General features: G+C 47.9%; 1 protein-coding gene across 3 annotated transcripts in view; it reads right to left on the bottom strand.

Annotated features, from left to right (window-relative positions):
* Positions 1–9,661, bottom strand: part of LOC147022550 (MAP/microtubule affinity-regulating kinase 3-like) — a 145,052-nt gene extending 135,391 nt beyond the window's left edge. The window contains exons 1-3 of one of the 3 annotated variants that reach the window (XM_085887237.1): positions 8,787–9,661; positions 7,474–7,656; positions 6,713–6,766 (exon numbers count right to left, since the gene is read on the bottom strand). In XM_085887237.1, the coding sequence (XP_085743363.1) occupies positions 6,713–6,766; positions 7,474–7,656; positions 8,787–9,017 (468 nt within the window). In that variant the 5' untranslated portion in view covers positions 9,018–9,661. Of the gene's footprint in view, positions 1–6,712; positions 6,767–7,473; positions 7,657–8,459; positions 8,727–8,786 lie in introns of those variants that run through there. The other 2 variants (XM_085887235.1, XM_085887238.1) reach the window with 2 other exon arrangements.
* Between the last annotated feature and the right edge of the window lie 10,869 nt (positions 9,662–20,530).

Genomic DNA, 20,530 nt, shown 5'->3' with positions numbered 1-20,530 from the left:
ATTAGTGTCCCAATACACAGAAATTGGACGGGAACTCCAAGGTGGCACCACTCACAGAAAAAGCAATCGGGTCGTTTTTCTCTGGTTCACTAGCCGTTTGCTTGGAGCACGGTACATTCCATTCTAACATTCTAACTCATACCCCAATCATATGAAGTGTCCGACTCAAAAGGTGGGTTCAGTCATGAGAGTTTATAGATTTTAGTACACATAAGCCAAGACCACCCATCCAGGTAAGAGTGAATTTCAAAGCAAGTCCCAAGAGACGGATGTTATTGCAGTATCATCACTTCGCACTTCTCAACCGTCAACATGCAAGACATTTGGAACCCGGATAAAGTGTACAGCCGCTTGATGTAGGCCGGAGCAACTGCATCACATCCGGCACTACTTTCTGCGACCGAGTCCAAAGCTCTGAGGATCACTGCCATGTGCGAAGAGGGTGCAGGAGCTCAGGGACAACGGTCCACCGCCCATTCACGAGCTCTCCGCGTCATCGAATCCACCCTTCATGGCATTTTCATGTCCAAACGATCAAATTACCACACCACCCGAGCAATTACATACATGGTCGTCCTTCATAGTTTGATCGAGTGCCAATCGCTCGAGCTGGAGCGGTCCGCGTAGTTCGAATCGAGTGAATGGTTCGTGCAAGGTGAGCATGCACAAGCTCACGTTCTCGATGTCATTTCCATTCACACCGGTTTGGAGCGCGAGTTCCGGGTTCACAAGCTACAAAAACCACTCTCTTGTTGTACAACAATCTGACATCGAAAGGCTCATAGAAAAGCATGTCCTCCAATCACAGACATGTAGGCCGAGAGCGTTGGCAACTATCAGGATACATTTACATTAATTCGAGGGATAGGAGAAATGGACAAACAAATAATGAATTTTTAAAACATTTAAAACGAAGACACAAACTAAATACTGGGGCTGGCATGAAGGCCGAGAAGTAGGCACACGCCTCAAAGCTGTCGAGCCTGGGTTTGAATCCCGACCAGCTATAAACTGTCGTCCCAGTGTTTCACAAGGAGGGCGATTCATCAATGTGTGTGCCGTCCGTCGGATGGACGTGAAACTGGGCATCCCGTCTGCCGGCTTTGTTGGCGTGCGCGAAAAATCCCACGGTGTCCTTCGTGAAGAGTCGGCAAGCTATCATCGGTACCCTGAACAAATTACAAATTCCTGCTGCTGTAACCTTAGTCAGTCAGGCATGGCAGGCCAGTTTGTGAAAGATTTAGGCCAAGCTTCCCACAGCCAACCACACAAGAACGTAGGAATAATTGTGGAAGCAGAAGCATCAGAATAAAAAGAATAAGAAGAAGGAGGAGGGGAATAACGACACTCAGAAGAGCGCATCCATCCGCCCCGTAATGCCTGATCCAGGAAAATATATTGGGCCCAAAACGTGATGAAAACATGCATTTATGTGTAACCCTTCACAAGTGATGAAAACATGGATGTACGTGGGATCCTTCAGGTCAGGCCAGGTCAAGTATGGGAGTATGTGCCAGAGCAGCGAGTCGCTGCGTCCACTTTCCACCAGTACTCCAGGGGCCTCCGTCTTGCCATCCCCCAGGCAGATGCCTGGCCCATCCCCAACTCCTTGAGATACCGATCAACCTGCTGCAACCACGAGGCACGTGGACGGCTCATTGGCCTCCTCCACTCAAGAGGCTCCCTCGCTGAGAGAATCTGGTGAGCAGGATCAGCGTCAGGAAAACGAGCCACATGTCCATACAGCCGCAGCTGACGCTCACGGACCATGCAGGTAACAAATCTCATTTGAGTCTCTCAGAAAATGCTCGTTGGACACAAAATCTCACCAGCAATAGCTAAGGATTCTCCAAAGAGACCTGGTACCAAAGGAATTAAGTCTCCGTCTCAGATCCTTCGTCAGAGTCCAAGTCTCACATCCATAGAGCAAGACTGGAAGCACAAAGGACCTGAAGACTCAGACTTTCGTCCTCCCGCACAGGTACCAGCAGCACCACACCCCATTATCCAGTGAATCCATGAGTCCCCAGGCCCGACCCAGACGTCTATTGACCTCTGACTCACAGCCAGCAGAGACATGAATATCACTGCCAAGGTAAGTGAATCTCTCCATGACCTCAACATCCTCACCACAAACAGGCACAGAGTGGACAGCAGCATCCAAGATGTCATTGAAAGCCTGGATCTTAGTTTTGACCCAGGAAACCCGTAATCCAGGTGGCTCCGACTCCTCATTTAGCACGTCGAGGGCCCCCAAAAGGATATCCAGTCTCGACAAAGATGACTGCATCGTCTGCGAAATCAAGGTCAGAGATCTTGACATGCCCAGAGGATGCACCGCAGCTTGAGGTCTCTGACATCCTCCCCAAAATCCAATTTATACAAGTGCTGAAAAGTGTGGGGGCCAGCACACACCACTGACAAACTCCAATTACAACTGGAAATAAGTCAGACATGATACCACCACATCTCACTGCAATCTCCGTACCAGAGTAGAGTTAAGACATCAGATCGATCAGTTTTGGTGGCACCCCACGAAGACCAAGAATCCTCCAGAGGGCATCCCGATTCACTGAATCAAACACTTTACAGAGATCAACATAGGCTGCAAGCAGCCCCTGCCGAAACTCTCGTCTGCATTCGGTGAGGACCCGAAGAGCAAGGATACGGTCAATCGTTGACCTCTTTGGTGTAAAGCCTAACTGCTCTGGACGCTGATGCTCAAGCAGATAGTGGCGAACCCTATCAAGAATTATCCGAGCAAAGACCTTGCCCGGCACTGAGAGCAGCGTCACCCCTCAGTAGTTGTTGCAGTCCTAGCGATCACCCTTCCCTTTCCAGAGAGGGACAACAAGGCCCCTCTTCCAGTCAGTTGGGATGATGCCTGTGTTCCAGACAGAGCACAGAACTGCATGCAACGACATGAGTGCAACATTTCCACCAACCTTGAGAAGTTCAGCATGGATGCCACAGATCCTAGGAGCTTTACCGCATTTCAACTGGTTCATTGCAGTCTGTGTTTCCACAACCGAAGGTCGACCCCAGGTGATTGGAGGGTCAGCAAGAGTGATTAGAACACCCCTGACGTCCAACTTGACAGCTGGTGGATCGGCCTAGTACAACCGCTTAAAGTAACCGGCCCAGCAGGCCTTCACTTCGGACTCCTCTGTCAAGGTCCTACCACTCTCTGCTCCAACTGCAGTACACCGAGGGATGGGCTTGGATGAACGCAATGCGTGAATTCCCCTGTAAGCAGGATGAGAATCACTCGACCACAGGTGATGCTCTACCCCCTCACAGATTCCTCGCACATAGACCTCCTTGTCCACCCTTAGTGCACGTACAGTTTTACGCCTCAGCAACCTGAACAGCTGAGCTCTGCCATTCAGCCTTGTCCGGCAACTCTGTAAATGGTATCCAGTGTCCCTTGAGAGACAAAATTCTTCTTCGCCCTACGGTGACTTCCACGACATCCACCGGCAACATCAAGGACGGTGGTCTTGAAGGCACTCCACAACTCTTCAGGATCTCCCAAAGCACCCAGACCCCCCCCACCCCCCACATCTCCACGCAGCTTGTTCGCAAACTCCTCAGCTACCCTCTCATCCTCGAGCTTGCCAACATCCAGCCTAGGCTGGGATGGTACAGTTCTCTTGGATTTAAGGTGCAACTTCAGAGTTGCTACAACAAGCCTGTGGTCAGTATTGAGGAACTGAGCTCTCCGGTAGACCCTGCAGTTCTGAATCGACCATCAACGACCATCAACCATCAACTGGTCAATCGACCATCAACGAGCACATGGTCAATCTCCTTTGCCACACCGCCAGCATTGGAATACCAAGTCCAGCGATGAGCTTGTGGGTGCTGAAACCATGAACCAGCCACCGTCAGTCCATGACTTCTTGCAAAGTCAAGGAACTTGGTGATATTCAGGTTCACAGTTCCTGACCCATTGGGACCAACACACGTCTCACAACCATCCCTATCAGTTCCAGTCGATGCATTGAAATCCCCCAAGACTACAAGGGTATCTCACCTGGGGCACTGATCAAACACAGACTCGAGCGTGGCATATAATTAGTCTTTCGCGGTGAGATCACTCGCCTCAGTCGGAGCATAAACAGAGACCAGAGAAATGACACCAAAGGAGTGACGAATCCTTCGTCTCATAATACGCTCACTGACCGGTGTTACCTCAATTATCATTGGAGTCAGCTTATTGGACACAGCTACAGCAACTTCTTGGGCATGGTAACCATCAGAGCGACCAGACCAATAGTAGGTGTAACCACCCACCATTATCTCGCCGGTCACCATTAATCTCACCACAAATCCGGTCTCCAAACCTCAGAGAGAGCTGCAATCCCGATGTCCAAACGCTTGAGCTCAGATGATAACAGAGGCAGGTGATCATCCTCTCTTAGTGATGGGACATTTCAGGCACCCACCCGAAGGGACCGCCTCAGGTTAACCAAAGGAGACCGCCGTCTGGTGGACAACACCTCAGCACCACTCCCACACACTCTGACCCAGGAAGGCTACCCCGTGGTTTCCCTCCTATCATCAAAGATTGGGGGTCCCGAAGGCTTTGCCCCAATCCCGTCATCCGGTGAGCTGCCCTGTGAAGGGAAGCTGCACAGGAGGTAACCCCACAGAGTGGGTTTTCAGATTTTTTAATGCTTTTGGAATGTTTTGTGGAATGAAGGGTTTTACGGTGGCCGGAGTGCAAATCCTGCCACCAACCTCCTAATAAGAAGTTATCCAACTGTCGGAGGACGTCCACAGACACAGTTGGGCACTAGATATGGATGGCCGTTGGCTCACAAGGAGCTCTTCTGCCCTTGGACGGGTTTTGTTTTTGATCCTGTTGGGTGTCCATATCCAAACACCCTCCTCACCAGAAAACCTGGTGAGGGAGATGGTTTCGTCACTGACAACCCCACCATGGAACAGGTTAGTACAAGTTTACATGGCAACTGTGGCAACTCACAGAACTGATCTGGCCTGACCTGACAATAATCCTTCACACGAATGTTATCCTTCATTCTTTTATATTCCTATAAAATGTCTCATTAACCACATGATGGACCCTGATATGTTGTTAACCACAACACTTGCACTAATTTGAATGAGCAAATAAACAAACAAACGTATGTTACAGACACATAAGTTCTGTTAACTTTTAATCAACTTTGCCAGGATGTTGTAGATGCGTCATGAATGATCTATCGATGTTTCCATGATGAGTTATATCTGTTTACGAGTTATACCCAATGCCAACGATAACAAGATGACAGCACCAGACATTAATGAACACACAGGAGACAAGCCCGAAGTTTGTTTCCATTTCAGACGAAGAACTTTATCTTCCCAATTTTTTGTTTTTATTTTGTTCCTTTCCGGTATCTGCAGAGAATCTACACATTTTGAATGCCTTGTCTAGTCGATCAGTGCATCCAATGGCGCAGGATCCTGTCATTTTGAAAAGAACTAGAGCGCAGTCGATGGCACGCCATCACAAATCCCCACGCTTCCAACCTCAAGCAATGTTCAAAGATGACATAAAATTCCACAGAGTTTAACCCAAGATCAAATTTTTAGTTTTAAAATTTCCCCCATTTTGACCCCTCTGCCCTCTGAACCCAGGAGTGAAATCCTCCCCCCCCCAAAAAAAAATCGTTAAATATTTCAAGCATCCCACAATGTTGATTACATCTACAAAGTTTCATTAAAAATGTTTTAAAATGTTCCTGTAATTTAATTTTTTGGAATTTGACCTTTTGATCCCGTCCCAGGCCCAGAGCCGAACGTTGCAGCTCTCACATCTTCTTGCCATGTGGTGATCACAACTACCAAGTTTGGTGAATTTCTGCCCAACCATTTAGGAGATAGCGTGACGTATGGAGCGGAGTACAATATCCGCCGTTTACGTTTCGAACAGCGTGGGGATAACAAGTTATCGTGTGCTCCTCCAATGGATCCAAAATGGTGGCCGTGACCCAAGTGACCAGCAATTTCGGCGACACGCCACAATCACTACTTCGAGTACATAGGGACTCCGACTCAAACTACTCTCTTGGAGGGCAGGGGGCATTTAATACAGCACCAGTCAATTCTTCATGATTATAGATGATAAAAACAACAAATCCATTAAAGTGGTATCCTGCTACTTACACAAACTTGTAAATACACAGATCAAAAACAAAAAAAAATCGAGACCAAATCCAGAAATCCCTGTTTCGGACGAAGTCAAATGGGGACTAATAAATAGCCCCGAGAGAGACTGATGGTTATTTCCACAACAGACGGGGTGAAAATGAGAGATTGGGGGGATATGGGGCCATGGCCTCCCTTCCTGAAGTGGTACGGTCATGGGGAACACAACTTTGCTCTTGACGGCATGGTCCTGAGGTTTCATGAAGAGATTGGTCTGCATCTGGACTTCGGTTTCTGGGGAGATTTTCAAATAAATTACCTGAATTTGAGGAGAAACCCCCCATGCATCCCCTTTCAGGGGTGGATCTGGATGGGGAGCAAAACCCCATGAGACCTCACTGTTCTGATGTATCGTACCGAATTTTGTCCATATCAGTCACATAGTTTGTGAGGAGATGCTTGAATCAAATGTTAACGGACGTACGTATGTACGGTCGGACACCAGGACCCACTCCATGAACATATTTTGGAGAAATAATCGAAAAATAAACCTCACCTTTTGCAAACTTGAAGGATTCAACTGTGTTTTGTCAATTATTTTGATGGCAACCTGACAAGAAAAAAACAGAAAGTAAAAAGAAATTGTTTAACACAGTACAGCATAGAATGGGGAAGCAAAAGAACATGGGAGGGAGGGGGCAATTCCTCAGGAATGGAGGTGGGCTGCAGGAGGGGAATGGAAATGTGGGGGGGGTGAGTGCAGGGACACGGGGGCATGGCAGAAGGGAAACGCAGGGACACAGCAGAGGGGGCGCAGGAATACGGGGGCACGGCAGAGGGGGGATGCAGGGACATGGGAGCACAGCAGAGGGAGGAACGCAGGGACACGGGGGCATGGCAGAGGGAGGAACGCAGGGACACGGCAGAGGGGGGGCGCAGGAATACGGGGGCACGGCAGAGGGGGCTGCAGGAATACGGGGGCACGGCAGAGGGGGGATGCAGGGACATGGGAGCACAGCAGACGGAGGAACGCAGGGACACGGGGGCATGGCAGAGGGAGGAACGCAGGGACACGGCAGAGGGGGGCAGGGACACGGCAGAGGGGGGCAGGGACACGGGAGCACGGCAGAAGGAGAACGCAGGGACACTGGAGCACGGCAGAGGGGGAGCACAGGGACATGGGAGCACGGCAGAGGGGGGGGGCAGGGACACGGGAGAACAGGATTGTCCAACACAGATAATGAGACCACACAAACATAATAGATCAGGTTAATGAAGACCCGAACACTCGTGCACAGAAGGGTACACAGTACACACCTCCCTGTTGGTTAGAGTGTGCCTGGCGAGTTTCACTTTGGCGAAGTTCCCCTTCCCGATGGTTTTGAGTATCCGGTAATTAGTAACCTGTGACTGATCATCGGCCGTGGAAGGGGTCGAGTTCCGGCCCCGTGTTCCTCCACCACGGACTTGTTTGGTCGTGGACGTCATGTCGGTGACGTGCTGTGGAGAAACGAAACAAAATGGGGTTTTTAATAACACTCCTCACATGACAGGACGTTCGTTCACGGCGGTTTGCACCGAAACATTACGAACACATAGGTACAGGTCCAGGTACAGGTCCAGGTACAGGTACAGGTACAGGTGTGCTCGCACTAACAAACTCGATGTGTATATTCATCCACCAAGACCACAAGAGAGGGACACACCTTGTCTCTCCCCTGGCTCCCCTCGCTCCCCTCGCTCCCCTCGCTCCCCTCGCTCCACTCTCTCCCCTCGCTCCCCTCTCTCCCCTCTCGCTCCCCTCGCTCCCCTCTCTCCCCTCGCTCCCCTCTCGCTCCCCTCGCTCCCTCGCTCCCCTCGCTCCCTCGCTCCCCTCTCTCTCCCCTCGCTCCCCTCTCTCTCCCTCGCTCCCCTCTCTCTCCCCTCGCTCCCCTCTCTCTCCCTCGCTCCCTCTCTCTCCCCTCGCTCCCCTCTCTCCCCTCTCTCTCCCCTCGCTCCCCTCTCTCCCTCTCTCCCTCTCTCCCCTCGCTCCCCTCTCTCCCCTCGCTCCCCTCGCTCCCCTCTCTCCCCTCGCTCCCCTCTCTCCCCTCGCTCCCCTCTCTCCCCTCGCTCCCCTCTCTCCCCTCTCTCTCCGTTCCGGGACGAACTTTAACAAGTTTTTGTCCCACCGGAGATGCTCGGATCCCCTTCCCGCCCAAACGATTCACGAAGCCGCCCGGTGAGGCAGGTGGAGCGACGAGTACGGAAGGCGATGACGTGACGGAGTATCCGACAAGGTACAGACACTCCCAGGGCCCGAATACCTGAGGAAGCTCCCCGGTAAGTTGGGTCACGTGTGATCTCCGTTTACACGGCCGAGACACCCCGAGCGCCCTCACAACTTCATCGCACAGGTGATCGACCCGACGGGCCACACGACAAAGCTCGCAAGGGGCGGCCGCTCGGACAGGACGACTCCGGACGTGTCCCTCCCGTGAGTTCAAGAAACAGACAGACAGGGGGAAGGCGGTGATTAAAAAATGGGTGGAGACGTCAGGCAGGAGGGGCGGAAGAGACGGAGCAAAGGGCACAAACAACAACAAGAGAGTCCGGGACAGGCGAGCGGCGCTGACAAGACACGGACGCCTTACGTGGTCCCCCTCACGCTCGTCCACCGTGGGGAGCGGAGTTCGCGCCGCCATGTTGCTCTGCCCGACGCCGTCCCGCTCATTCACCGTGGGGAGCGGAGTTCGCGCCGCCATGTTGCTCTGCCCGACGCCGTCCCGCTCATTCACCGTGGGGAGCGGAGTTCGCGCCGCCATGTTGCTCTGCCCGACGCCGTCCCGCTCATTCACCGTGGGGAGCGGAGTTCGCGCCGCCATGTTGCTCTGCCCGAACTTGCGCACCAAACCGACAGCACACACAGGCGGAGTGGTCCGAACTAAATGGAGCACGGGATATTACGATTTCCGCTGTGCGGACCCATACGGTCGCGATGAAAGGCCACAGAAGACCCAACGTTCGACACAATCAAGCCGACCGACTCGGTTGAAGTTGAAGGAGCAGCCGCAAAATCGTCCTCGTCGTTCCAGATTCCGGGTACTTGAATTAGCTGTGACAGAAAGGCATAAAAATGGGGAGGTTTCTCGACTAAAACGTGTACTCGCACACCGATCCGGTCATGTCACTCAATCACCCCAATATCTTAGCCGCTTGACGAGGAAAAACACTCTGTTGAAAAGGAGGAGAAACATGGCGGCGGAAAGTAGGGAGCAGAAACATGGCGGCGGAAAGAGAAGAAATACATGGGGGGGGGAGAAACATGGCGGTGGAATGAGGACAATCGTAAGGAGCAGGGTGTGTATGAAGAATAAGATGGAGTGGTGCAGGAAAAACCGTTGAGGCGAAAAAATAGAGGGTAATGTGGGCGTGGCGTGTGATCAGGACGGGGTTGTAAAGAGGAAAAGGGGTGACATGGCTGTTCAGGAAGGAACGAGGCGTCAAAGTTGTGAAGGAATAACAGCTGCAGGGAAATAATAATAAACTATTCATCACGCCTTCTCGTCATAAATTTCGTCCCAAGCAATCCCAGAAGAGGGTTTTATTTTTTTATTATTACTTTCATTTGGCCCTCCGAAGGACGGCATGCTCCGAGATGCAGCGTTCGCATCGGGAATCGTGGACGAATGAGGTGAAATAAAGATTTGAAAAGTGGGTTAACTGCCTTGATCCAAACAGGAACAGCAACGTGAACCCTGAACCCTGTGTACTCGGGGTGTATCGCCGACTATAATTTGGCTCGACTGTGGCAGGTGGTCTTTTCTTCGTTATTTTTTTATTCCCGTCATGTTCTTCATCGAACGTAAAGAACGGTTTTATAACAGATGTTCATGATACATACTTTTAAAGTACATACTGAAACGCAAAAAAAAACTCACCACCTTTTAAACCTTCAAATATCAACAATAACACTGCGTGTAGTAAATGTGTGAACTTATTTGTGGACAATAGTGTCCTCACTGTCAGACAAAACGGTCACGGATGGTCACTTGAACCTTCAATGGTCACGTCATAGCACAGCTGTTGAACAGCCGTTTTGACTGTCAGTGATTAACCAAGGGGTACGGGATGATTTTAATGAGCTGCACGTGATGTCTTGATATTGGCTTTAAAAAGGCCAGTGCAAAATGGGCATTTCGATCAACATGCCACGATTGTCAAGGGATCAACGGCAGTGTGCCTTGGGCATACTGCAATGCGGATTGAGCTACCGTGAGGTGGCACGTCGCCTTGCTGTTCACACCAGACGATATCGGCCCTGGTGGACAGAGAAACCCTCCACAACTCTGCAGATGACAGACCTCGATCAGGGAGGCCAAGAGTCACCACTGCAAGGCAGGACAGGCAGATGGTCCTAAGTCAGATGGCTTCAGCCATTGAGGACTGAGTGGGACAGAATCCAGCAGCAATCCATCCAAAGACTGGTAGGCAGAATGTGCCGACGATGCACTGCCTGTATCCAAAACAATGGTTGAAAGGGGACCGACATTGCACCCTGTGTTGTTCTGTACTGTAGAACAAACTTATGAGATGGTGTATCTTGGTCAAAAACTTGACATGTCATCAATAAAATGCCAATGTTTCAATTAGCAATTGTTGGTTTGTTTTATTTTGAACTGTTACAATTTTGTGACGTTTCAAACAAGTGGTGAGTTTCTTTTGCGTTTCAGTACTTCCTACGAGGAACCGTGCTGATGAGAAGGTCCAGGAATTATGTATACAGATCCTCAACATTATTATAAACCAGCAAACACAACCCGTCACTTCCCTGACGGAAAAAAAGTAAGTAGGGAAGAGGGGAGGACAATAAGGAGAGGGGAGAGGAAAATAAGGAGGGGGGTGAGAGTGAAGAGGGGGGGCGAGAGTGAAGAGGGGGGGGCGACAGTTAAGAGGGAGGGATTGAGGAGCGGGGAGAGAGAAGGAGGTAGAAGAGAGTGAGAGGAGAGTAAGAGGAACGGGAGAAGGGAGAGTAAGTGGAAGAGGAGGAGGGAGGGGGAGGAGGAAGAGTAAGAGGGAGGAGGGAGAGTAAGAGGGAGGGGGAGAAAGAGAGAAAGGAGGGAGGGGAGAGAGAGGAGGGAGGGGAGAGAGAGGAGGGAGGGGGAGAGAGAGGAGGGAGGGGAAACGCACGCACGCTTGGCCGATAGCAATTTTTCAGGAATCAGCACGTTGGAGTTAGTGTGATTACCAACTACAGTACTTAATGTAAGAGGGAGGGGAGGGGAGAGGAGAGAGTAAGAGGGAAGGAGGGGAGGGGAGAGAGTAAGAGGGTGGGGTGGGGAGAGGAGAGAGTAAGAGGGTGTGGTGGGGAGAGGAGAGAGTAAGAGGGTGGGGAGGGTAAGAGGGAGGGTGGGGAGGGGGAGGGTAAGAGGGAGGGTGGGGAGGGGGAGGGTAAGAGGGAGGGTGGGGAGGGGGAGGGTAAGAGGGAGGGTGGGGAGGGGAGGGTAAGAGGGAGGGAGGAGAGGAGGGGGGAAGTAAGAGGGAGGAGAGAAGAGTGAGTAAGAGGGAGGGGAGGGGGAGAGTAAGAGGGAGAGTGATAGGAGGTGGGAGAGAAAGAGGGAGAGGAGAGGGGGGGAGGAGAGATTAAGAAGGGGAGGATGAAGTGAGTAAGAGGGAGGAGAGGATAAAGTGAGGAAGGTGAAGGTAGGAGAGGGGAAGGAGGGGAGGGAGAGGGAGGGGGAGGTGAGAGGAGGGGAGGGGAGGGAGAGGGAGGGGGAGGTGAGAGGAGGGGAGGGGAAAAAGGGGGGAGGCTTGGGGAGAGGAGGGGGTTTTTTTTTGTATACCTTGTCGAGGCTCGTATGAGAGCTAACACAACGCACAGCAAGCGGGCATGAGACAGGAGGGGAGAGAGTGGGAAGGACAAAATAGTGGGGAACAGAGACATTTGGAGATCTGTGGAAGGGAGAGGGATGGGACGGGGAACATGGGGAATAGAAGATGGACATTACAGGGACTTTCAGGAAGGAAAGCAGGGAATTTGAACGAAGTGGACTTGGGTGGATTATCGGGGGTAGAAAAGATCGAGGATTTGGGGGATAAGAGGTGGTGGTGAACAGCTGTTTTGAAGGCCTGGATGGAAGAATGGGAATGAATAGAGTGATGGAGTTTATTCCAAAGGCGGGAAAAAAAGAGGAATGAAAGAGTGAAGGTGAGTAGTGATTCGTGATTTTGGTAGTTTTACCAGAAGGGGGTTGTTGGCAGACCTTGAGCGCCCTGCGGAAATGTGGTGGGGCCAAATCGCAGAGAGCTGGGGGGGGGTGTGGGGGAGGCTGGAGAGGAGAGGGAGAAGACAGAAAGGCCACCGACCAGCCTGCGGTGAGAGAGTGAGAAGCCCAAAGACTCAACCTCATTGCGGGAGATGCCAATGATCTGAAATGCCTTGGTTTCCACAGCGTGAAGCTGAGAAAGGTGGGAGGCAGGAGCACCAGCCCAGAGGTGAGAGCTGTACTCCATCACGCTGTGGACGAAAGCTTTGAAAGTAGTCAGGAGCTCAGGTGGGCCGAGGAAGGACTTTGCACGATGGAGGATTCCCAGTTGGTGACTGGATTTGGAGGCAAGGTTTGAAATGTGGCTTTCCCAGGAAAGGTCATGGCAGATAGTGAGACCCAGAAGCTTGAAAGAAAGGACATCTTCCAGAGGATTGTTGAGAAAGTGGATGGGGGAGTTTTGTAAACGGTCCTTTTGGAGAGACATAGTGAGAATGTGAGATTTGTCCGGATTGAAAGACATGTTCCACGTGTTGGTCCAGTTTGTGATTTTTCCCAGATCCGCAGTGAGCGAAGAAGCTGCTGCTTGCCGGTCTGAAGAATGACCGATGGTACGGCAGAGGGTGGAGTCATCAGCCAAGAGATATTGAGGATTTTCCAGAGAGTCGGAGAGATCATTGATGAAAACCAGAAAAAGAACAGGGCCCAGAACGCTACCTTGAGGAACTCCAGCCTGGACAGGAAGAGGGGATGACAGAACTCCATTTAGGGCCACACGTTGATTTTGACAGGACAGGAAGTCTGCGAGCCATGAGTGTAGATTGCCTTGGATACCATAGGAATAGAGTTTGGTGAGCAGGGTAGGGCGCCAGACCATGTCAAAAGCACGTGATATGCCCAGGGATATGGCTCGGATTTCATGTCTGGCATTGAGGACATCCTCCATTATTGGGAGAGCAAAAGCAGCATATCCAAAGTCGAGTGACCTGGTCTGAAACCAAATTGATGATCGGAAATCAAGCCATTGGAGAAGAGGAAGGATTTAATGTCTGAAGCAATGATTGATTCCATAACCTTGCTGATGATTGGGAGAAGGCTGATTGGTCTGTAGTTGCAGGGATCTGTTTTTGCACCTTTTTGTGCAGGGCAGTAATGTTTGCTGATTTCCAAGCAGATGGCAGATGACCTTGAGCAAATGAGAAGGTGAATAGAACAGAGAGAGGGTGAGTAAGTGCAGAAGAGCAGGTTTTTAGGACACGTGGGCTGATGCCGTCTGGACCGGTTGCAGAATCTGAGTCGAGGTTTGACAGCAAGCTCTCCACCTTGTCAGGGGTAAAGGACACAGAGTCCAGGGACAGTTGGGTGCGGCTGGGTAAGGTGGGTGGAGAAAGCGATGGGTTTTGGACACAAGATTTCGCTGCAAACACAGAGTTTCGGCATTCAGCCTTTTCACATGTGGTATCAGCAGTGCGGCCATTTGAAGTAAGGGAGGGGATGGAGGGGAACATACACCAGAAACAGATTTGATTAGATGCCACCAGGATTTTGAGGAGGGAGAGAGGTTTGAAAATTCAGACTTGAGCTTTGAAAGATTTTGTTTTCTGGCTCTCCTAAGGGAAGATACACACTTGTGGAAGGAACTGAAATTTGGAAGGAACTGAGATTACCCTCAGTTGGGTTTGCTTTCCATGAGGCAAAGGCAAGTTGTTTCAGGACAACTGCCTCGCCACAAGCTTCCGTGAACCAATGGCGGGAGGAAGGGTAGGACAACTGAAGACGAGAGGGTATAAATCTGTGCATGAGGGAGAGCAAGTTTCTTTGAAAGAATTCCCAGGATGAGTTGATGTTGGAGAAAGTAGCGATCGGAGACCAGTCTATAAGTTTGATGGCTGCTCGGAGACCCTGCCAGTCGTCTTTCGTGAAATGCCAGACTCGACGGCGGTGAGGTGGTTCTCTGATAACAGCTAGTAGTCTGGATGCAAAACTGGAATATTACCCTAGGTGCGTTTTGGAGTACACACACAATTTTATTGCAGATTCTGGTAACATAGACTATACTAAACTCAAAACCGAGTGATGCCACTTTGTCACGCTTGAGCAATTTTTTTTCGGAGCAAAATTCCAAATGGCCGCCATCAAAACCGTTTTTTGGCCGTAACTCGGCCAAAAATCGAGATATGAACCCGATTTCAGTGGCAAACCCTATGTTTTGGGGGTCAAGGAATACACTGATATGTTTAAATACACCATACAACTCATAATAATAGTCTACATTGCAATTTTTCTCGAGATATAATATTTTGACTGAAAAAATATCAACCGAACTATTTTCAGCCGTAACTATGCCCAAAATCTATATGAATCTGATTTAAGTGGTAAACAGTATATTGTATTGTATATCTTTATTTCCAACAGCACAGTTGAGTAATACAATGATTCGGTAACTTCAAACGATAACTAATTACATTAACACACAACCAAATAAACGTAATAAGCAAGGTTTACACAAATTCAAATCCAAAAAGGGGTCTGTACATGCTATCAACTATGAATACACTGATTAGTTGCTGATGAACTTCTTTCATTCTGCTTTCACTCAATCTTTCTTTCACTCAATCTCACATAAAAGACAGCTGCATAAATCAAATAACTAGTGTTCACTCAAGTTCCACAGCTTCGCTTGCTGATACAGACTTTGTTTGGTCGTTCTGACATTCCTCCATATCATGGCAGCCACAGAACAATGAACAGGAGAGCCTGGTGGCAGAGCACCTACATCCATTCGTTGCACAGGGTCGCACTGAGCTGCACCCACACCTGATCATCTTGAGAACATTATCAGGAGCTCTGATGACATCCGGAGGCAGAGACACAGGAAGCAACATGCTCGACACTTCTTCATGTGACCATCCATGACTCGTTGGATCGATCAATGGTGGGACTGGATCTAATGCAGCCCGCCATATTGCTGCCTGCAAGTGCACCCTGAGAACGTGTTGGATGAAAGCCACATTGGTTGGTGGTAGAGTTTTTAACTCTGGTGCTGATGTCAGCTTTTTGTTAGCCATCTTTGAAGACCAGACATCAAAGCGAATAGCTGACATGTCTTCTGTTTCCTGGGATCCATAGCAAGCAGCAAAGAAGGCAGTTGCTTCAGATATGACATCTGGTAATTCTGCATCAAGATCACAAAGATAATTTAATTGACGACCATCTTTGAGGTGTTTCACAATTGTGCCTTTTCCGATGCCCCACAGGTAGGCAACTGTGTCATATCCAGACACCACATGTGCTGCCAGAACTTGGGTGACAATATGTGCATGCTTCTGCACTGTCGCCTTGATGTCAACAGACGATCTGTCACGACTTGCACCAGCCATCACATGGTTGCATGCCAGTTCCTTCAGTTGGTAAAAATGCAACAGCAACATGAATACATCTGTGTCGTCTGAAATTACCCGGATACTCGGATCGGAACTCCTGCTGAGGCTCGAAGGACCATTTGTTGTACCATAATAACATCGGCTTCTTCGTGAGTGGTTCTTTCGTCAGGCCTCTCTACTACTTGGTATTCTGCAATTTCCATAGGTATTGGGTTAGGTCCAGTTAATATGAGCTTTGTGTTGGTAGAAAATGCTTCAGGATGGACTTTGATGGAGCTGCAAATGATATTTATTAACTGGACTTTGTTCTCTGTCACTGTCAAAACGATCTTTTGTGCAGGGAGTGGCGTCATCAGATTCAGCTGGTGTCGTCGACTGGCATCTTTGCCTGCACGAGCGGTTCGCGTGACCTTCTTGATGCTGTTGTCATAATACCGGTCAAAGACCAAATACATATCACATATCTTCAGCTTATCTCTCAAATAAGAAAGAAGATTCTGCACATCGTCCTCCACTGTTCCTTTCGATGGCCATTGAATCACTTTGGCTCTGGGATGGCATCACACTTTTCACCACAAATGAGACATTGTTCTTTAAAATTGAACGATATGGCATCTGTTCGGCACGTTCTCTTCACGACAGGCTCGTCATCTTTTTCTTTCTTCTGTAACAAACGTTTAATGTGCGTCTTGGAAGTGTATGTTGCAACGCAATTCTTGTGTGTGTAGAGTCTTGTAACAAGGGTTTCGAAAACGACATGCCACCCATCACCTCTACGTTTGCTCGCTTCCACGATGGTGTTGAGCCTTTCAGGTACAGCTGCACTCATTGGCTGTTTACTGGCACTGCATTTCATGCGACTATTGTGCAGGCAAGAAATGTTAAGCTGTGATGCCATCGTTCAGTTCAAGAGGATTCAAGATCACAGCTGTCGAACGTTGTCATATCACTAGAAAAAGACAAGCAGAAATGTTCAATTGTTGTTGGATCAATATAATGCAAAACAATCACGAAATAACTGTATGTCTTACCTGTTCCCACCGTGTGTACTTTAAACATCATCAACACAAACGGTTGCTATGGTATCAAAACAATCATGATATGAAGATACAAAAACGTCTTGCTTTCAAAAGAAAATTGATTAGTCGACTGATAACAATACTTTACTGTTAATTAACACACAGTTTTGCATGTTTCTTTAAAAATATCCAAGCATATATAACTTACTTGATCTGTTGACAGTTCATTGATCTTCATGGCAGCCATTTTTTGTCACAACTGTACTGGGGAAAAACTGCTCTGTGAAAATTTATTTTTTAACACTTTTCTCGCTATACCATGAAACTGAATTGGAACCGTGCTATATATATATATATATATATATATATATATATATATATATATATATATATATATATATATATATATATATATATATGTGTGTGTATATACACAATAAAAGTGCAATAAAAGCACATCAGCAACCTTTCAGTGTTTTCATCGTTTGTACCCTTGATATTATTTGTCTCAAGCTTTATTGGTCTAAACTTCAACAATTGGTCAATAATTTATTACAATTTTAGTCAAAATATGGTATCTGATATACCAATATTGCAATATGGACTATTTATATGGATGATATGGTTTATTTAAACATATCAGTGTATTCCTTGACCCCCAAAACATAGGGTTTGCCACTGAAATCGGGTTCATATCTCGATTTTTGGCCGAGTTACGGTCAAAAAACGGTTTTGATAGCGGCCATTTTGAATTTTGCTCCTAAAAAAAAATTCTCAAGCGTGACAAAGTGGCATCACTTGGATTTGAGTTTAGTATAGTCTATGTTACCAGAATCTGCAATAAAATTGTGTATGTACTCCAAAACACACTTTAGTCAATGGCTGCCAGACCACAGAGAGATGTCCACTTTGACAAGGATGTGGACAAGGACAAGGATGTGACAGAAAGACCGATTGGAGCAGAGGAAGAACAGCAGATATTGTCAGGGAAATTTGTCAAAATCAGATCCAGAAGGGATGGAGTACCATTGGTTGAAATCCGGGTCGGGAAGTTGACCGATTGGGTCAGTCCCAATTTGGACAACTTTTTCTGAAAAATCGCTCAACTAAAAAAATTGAAATTTGGCACGTGTCATCAACTCCCTATGTGGTGTTTAGGGTGATAATGACGTCATCGGTGAGGTGGTATTCCAGCCATAATTGATTGAATTTAAATCCTTACCCAAAAAATCTGAAACTTCTTCTGTCTCATCTATTATTCGATGTGAGTGTATAATTCAATTTATGACATTCATAGCCCATACCACAAAACTATGTGACATAATAGGGTGCATGGAAGATATGGGTATGTGGGCCATAATATCAGTGAGCCATATTAGTGGCGTGTTCGGTTAACAATGGTATTGTGACGTCCACGGGACTTGAACGGTCCCGCCAATTGTCCAGATCCAATTGTCCAGATCGACATTGTGCCGGTTTCCGGCGCTGCCGGCTCCATTACTCGTGTAGGCATATTTGCAATTTAGTGTATTTTTTTGTTAAAAGCAAAAACTCACTTGATTTTGTAAGAAGGTATCATAAGTTTAAAAAAAAATTAGGGTGGCATTTTTTCTGAACATTCTAAGGGTATGAAATCCATGATGGCGTCCAAAATGGCCGCCGAACATTAATAATGAGATATCTTCGCGAATACATGTGATATAATTACAAATGAAGTGTCTAAATATATGTTTTCTGAGACCAGGAATCTAATGGAATCATCAAATTTATGTTATATGTATGATCTACATGCCAAATTCCAAAATGGCCACCGCGCACCCGCAATGTAAGCTAAACCTTCTCCCTTTGCATGCATTACCAAGCCAACAGGATTTTTTAATTACAAACCAAGTATCTACCCATTTAAAGACATGTATTTTTCACAAAGAATACAAAATTAACAAACCAACAAACAGATCTAAATAAAATTAAATACTTTAATTACTGTTCAATACAGTGTTCAATCTCTTAAATCGTTTAAACAGAAAGATGCAAAAGTTGTTGTTGTTCGTCTTTCGGCTGCTCCCGTTAGGGGTCGCCACAGCGGATCATCTGTTATGATCCGCATACTGATTTGGCACAGGTTTTACGCCGGATGCCCTTCCTGACGCAACCCTGGTCACCTCTTACGACACAGGGATAAGGGTTGGGTTTCGCCATGACTCCGGGCTGCCATACACCCTCTCATAGCGCGGCCCAGCGCAGACCTCCCGTCCTCAAGCGATCCTCCAACCCAAGCCTCCGAGTCGCCGGATTACAGGCGCACGCCACTACGCCCGGTATAGAAAGATGCAAAAGTCATACTGATTAAATGCCTGGCTTTCATTTAGTAGTTTTAACAATGGATATCAAGTGAATTATTATTTTGTGAATGTCATAGAAAGTAACCTCAATCTTCACAGTCTTCATTTATCCCTGGCCGACGGTAAGGGGAGTCTCAGTGCGGTGTTTGAAAGCGACTTCTTCATGTTTTCTTTCATAGTTGACCTGCCGATCAGACTTGTATGCACATACGAAATGTTGTGCCAGCACAGATGCACTTTGGTTCATAGATTTGGCCCTGCTGATTGTTTTAACCTGATATAAACCTTGGATAGCATGCTTGCAGAAGAGTTGAAGCAAAGCAGGTGGTTCATAATTATCAAATGTTCCTTCGAATTTCCACGGGGTTGCGCTTGCAATGTCTCTTCTCAGTATTTTAGCTGCTTTCAGAAGGACTTTCACATCTTCTCTTAGGTCTTTTGTATCGGTGGCCAACGCACCAGCTAACAGGGTTTCCTTGGCTTTTGTAGAAAGTACTTGCTCAGGTTTAGTTTTGTCTGGAGGCCTGGTGAAGTGCACATCAGCGATGTTGTCCAAAATCAGTTGCTTTAAGTATGGTTTGTATCGCGGATTGTCGGGTAAAGGGAACCCATTGGCTTCTAGAAAACCAACATATGATTGTTCAATGTCGTTCATATTCAAAGCTGAACTGTGAGATGTGTCATTCATTTCAGTTTCCACCATGTCGAGCATCTCCAGGTCAGACACTAACTGTGCAAAATGAACATGCTGTTTTGGAGGTCTGTTAGCTTTTTTTCTATGTTTCGTTTTGCATGGCCGAAGCACAGAAGGTGAGACTTCATGTCCTCAGCAACTGCTGTAAGAAGATCAGTTGAGCCTACAACATTGCTCAGTCTGACTTTCAAAAGTTTTCTGTCTGTTTGTTGACCAATGGCTTTTAGCTAAGCTCCCATGTTTTCAATTGAGACGTCGTGCAATTTGTCTGCTTTGTCTTCCTGACAAATGACACACATCTTGTTGAAAGCCTGACTTGTGGAAAGCCTGGTAGATCGCTGTGATGTGGAACTACTTGTAGATGCAGCATCAGATTTTGGCGGTCGACATATTGTCTTCTGTTTTACATCACTGACGCTGCCTGTTGCTTGTCCTTTCTCATATCTGGTCTTGGCTCGTTCAATGCATGTTTTATTTGTGAGATCCTTATAACATGTCTTGTGGTATGAAACATCATTCTGTAACAGTTCATGGGCAGACAAACCTTTTACGCGATTCTTTAATGCAGAGAATTCTGTTTCCCCATATGAACATCGAACATCAGTTGTTGTAATTACTTTCTCTTCTGAAGGCAAAGAAGGACGAAGCACATAGTTTGTATAATCTGTTTGCTTGCTGCTCAACTGGCAAATAA

This window comes from Eptatretus burgeri, chromosome 7 (genome assembly GCF_056783735.1).
Source record: "Eptatretus burgeri isolate ZD-2024b chromosome 7, Ebu_testis_v1, whole genome shotgun sequence".
Taxonomy (NCBI): domain Eukaryota; kingdom Metazoa; phylum Chordata; class Myxini; order Myxiniformes; family Myxinidae; genus Eptatretus; species Eptatretus burgeri.
The sequence above is the reverse complement of the archived record's forward strand: the minus strand, read 5'-3'. Positions and strand labels throughout refer to the sequence as shown.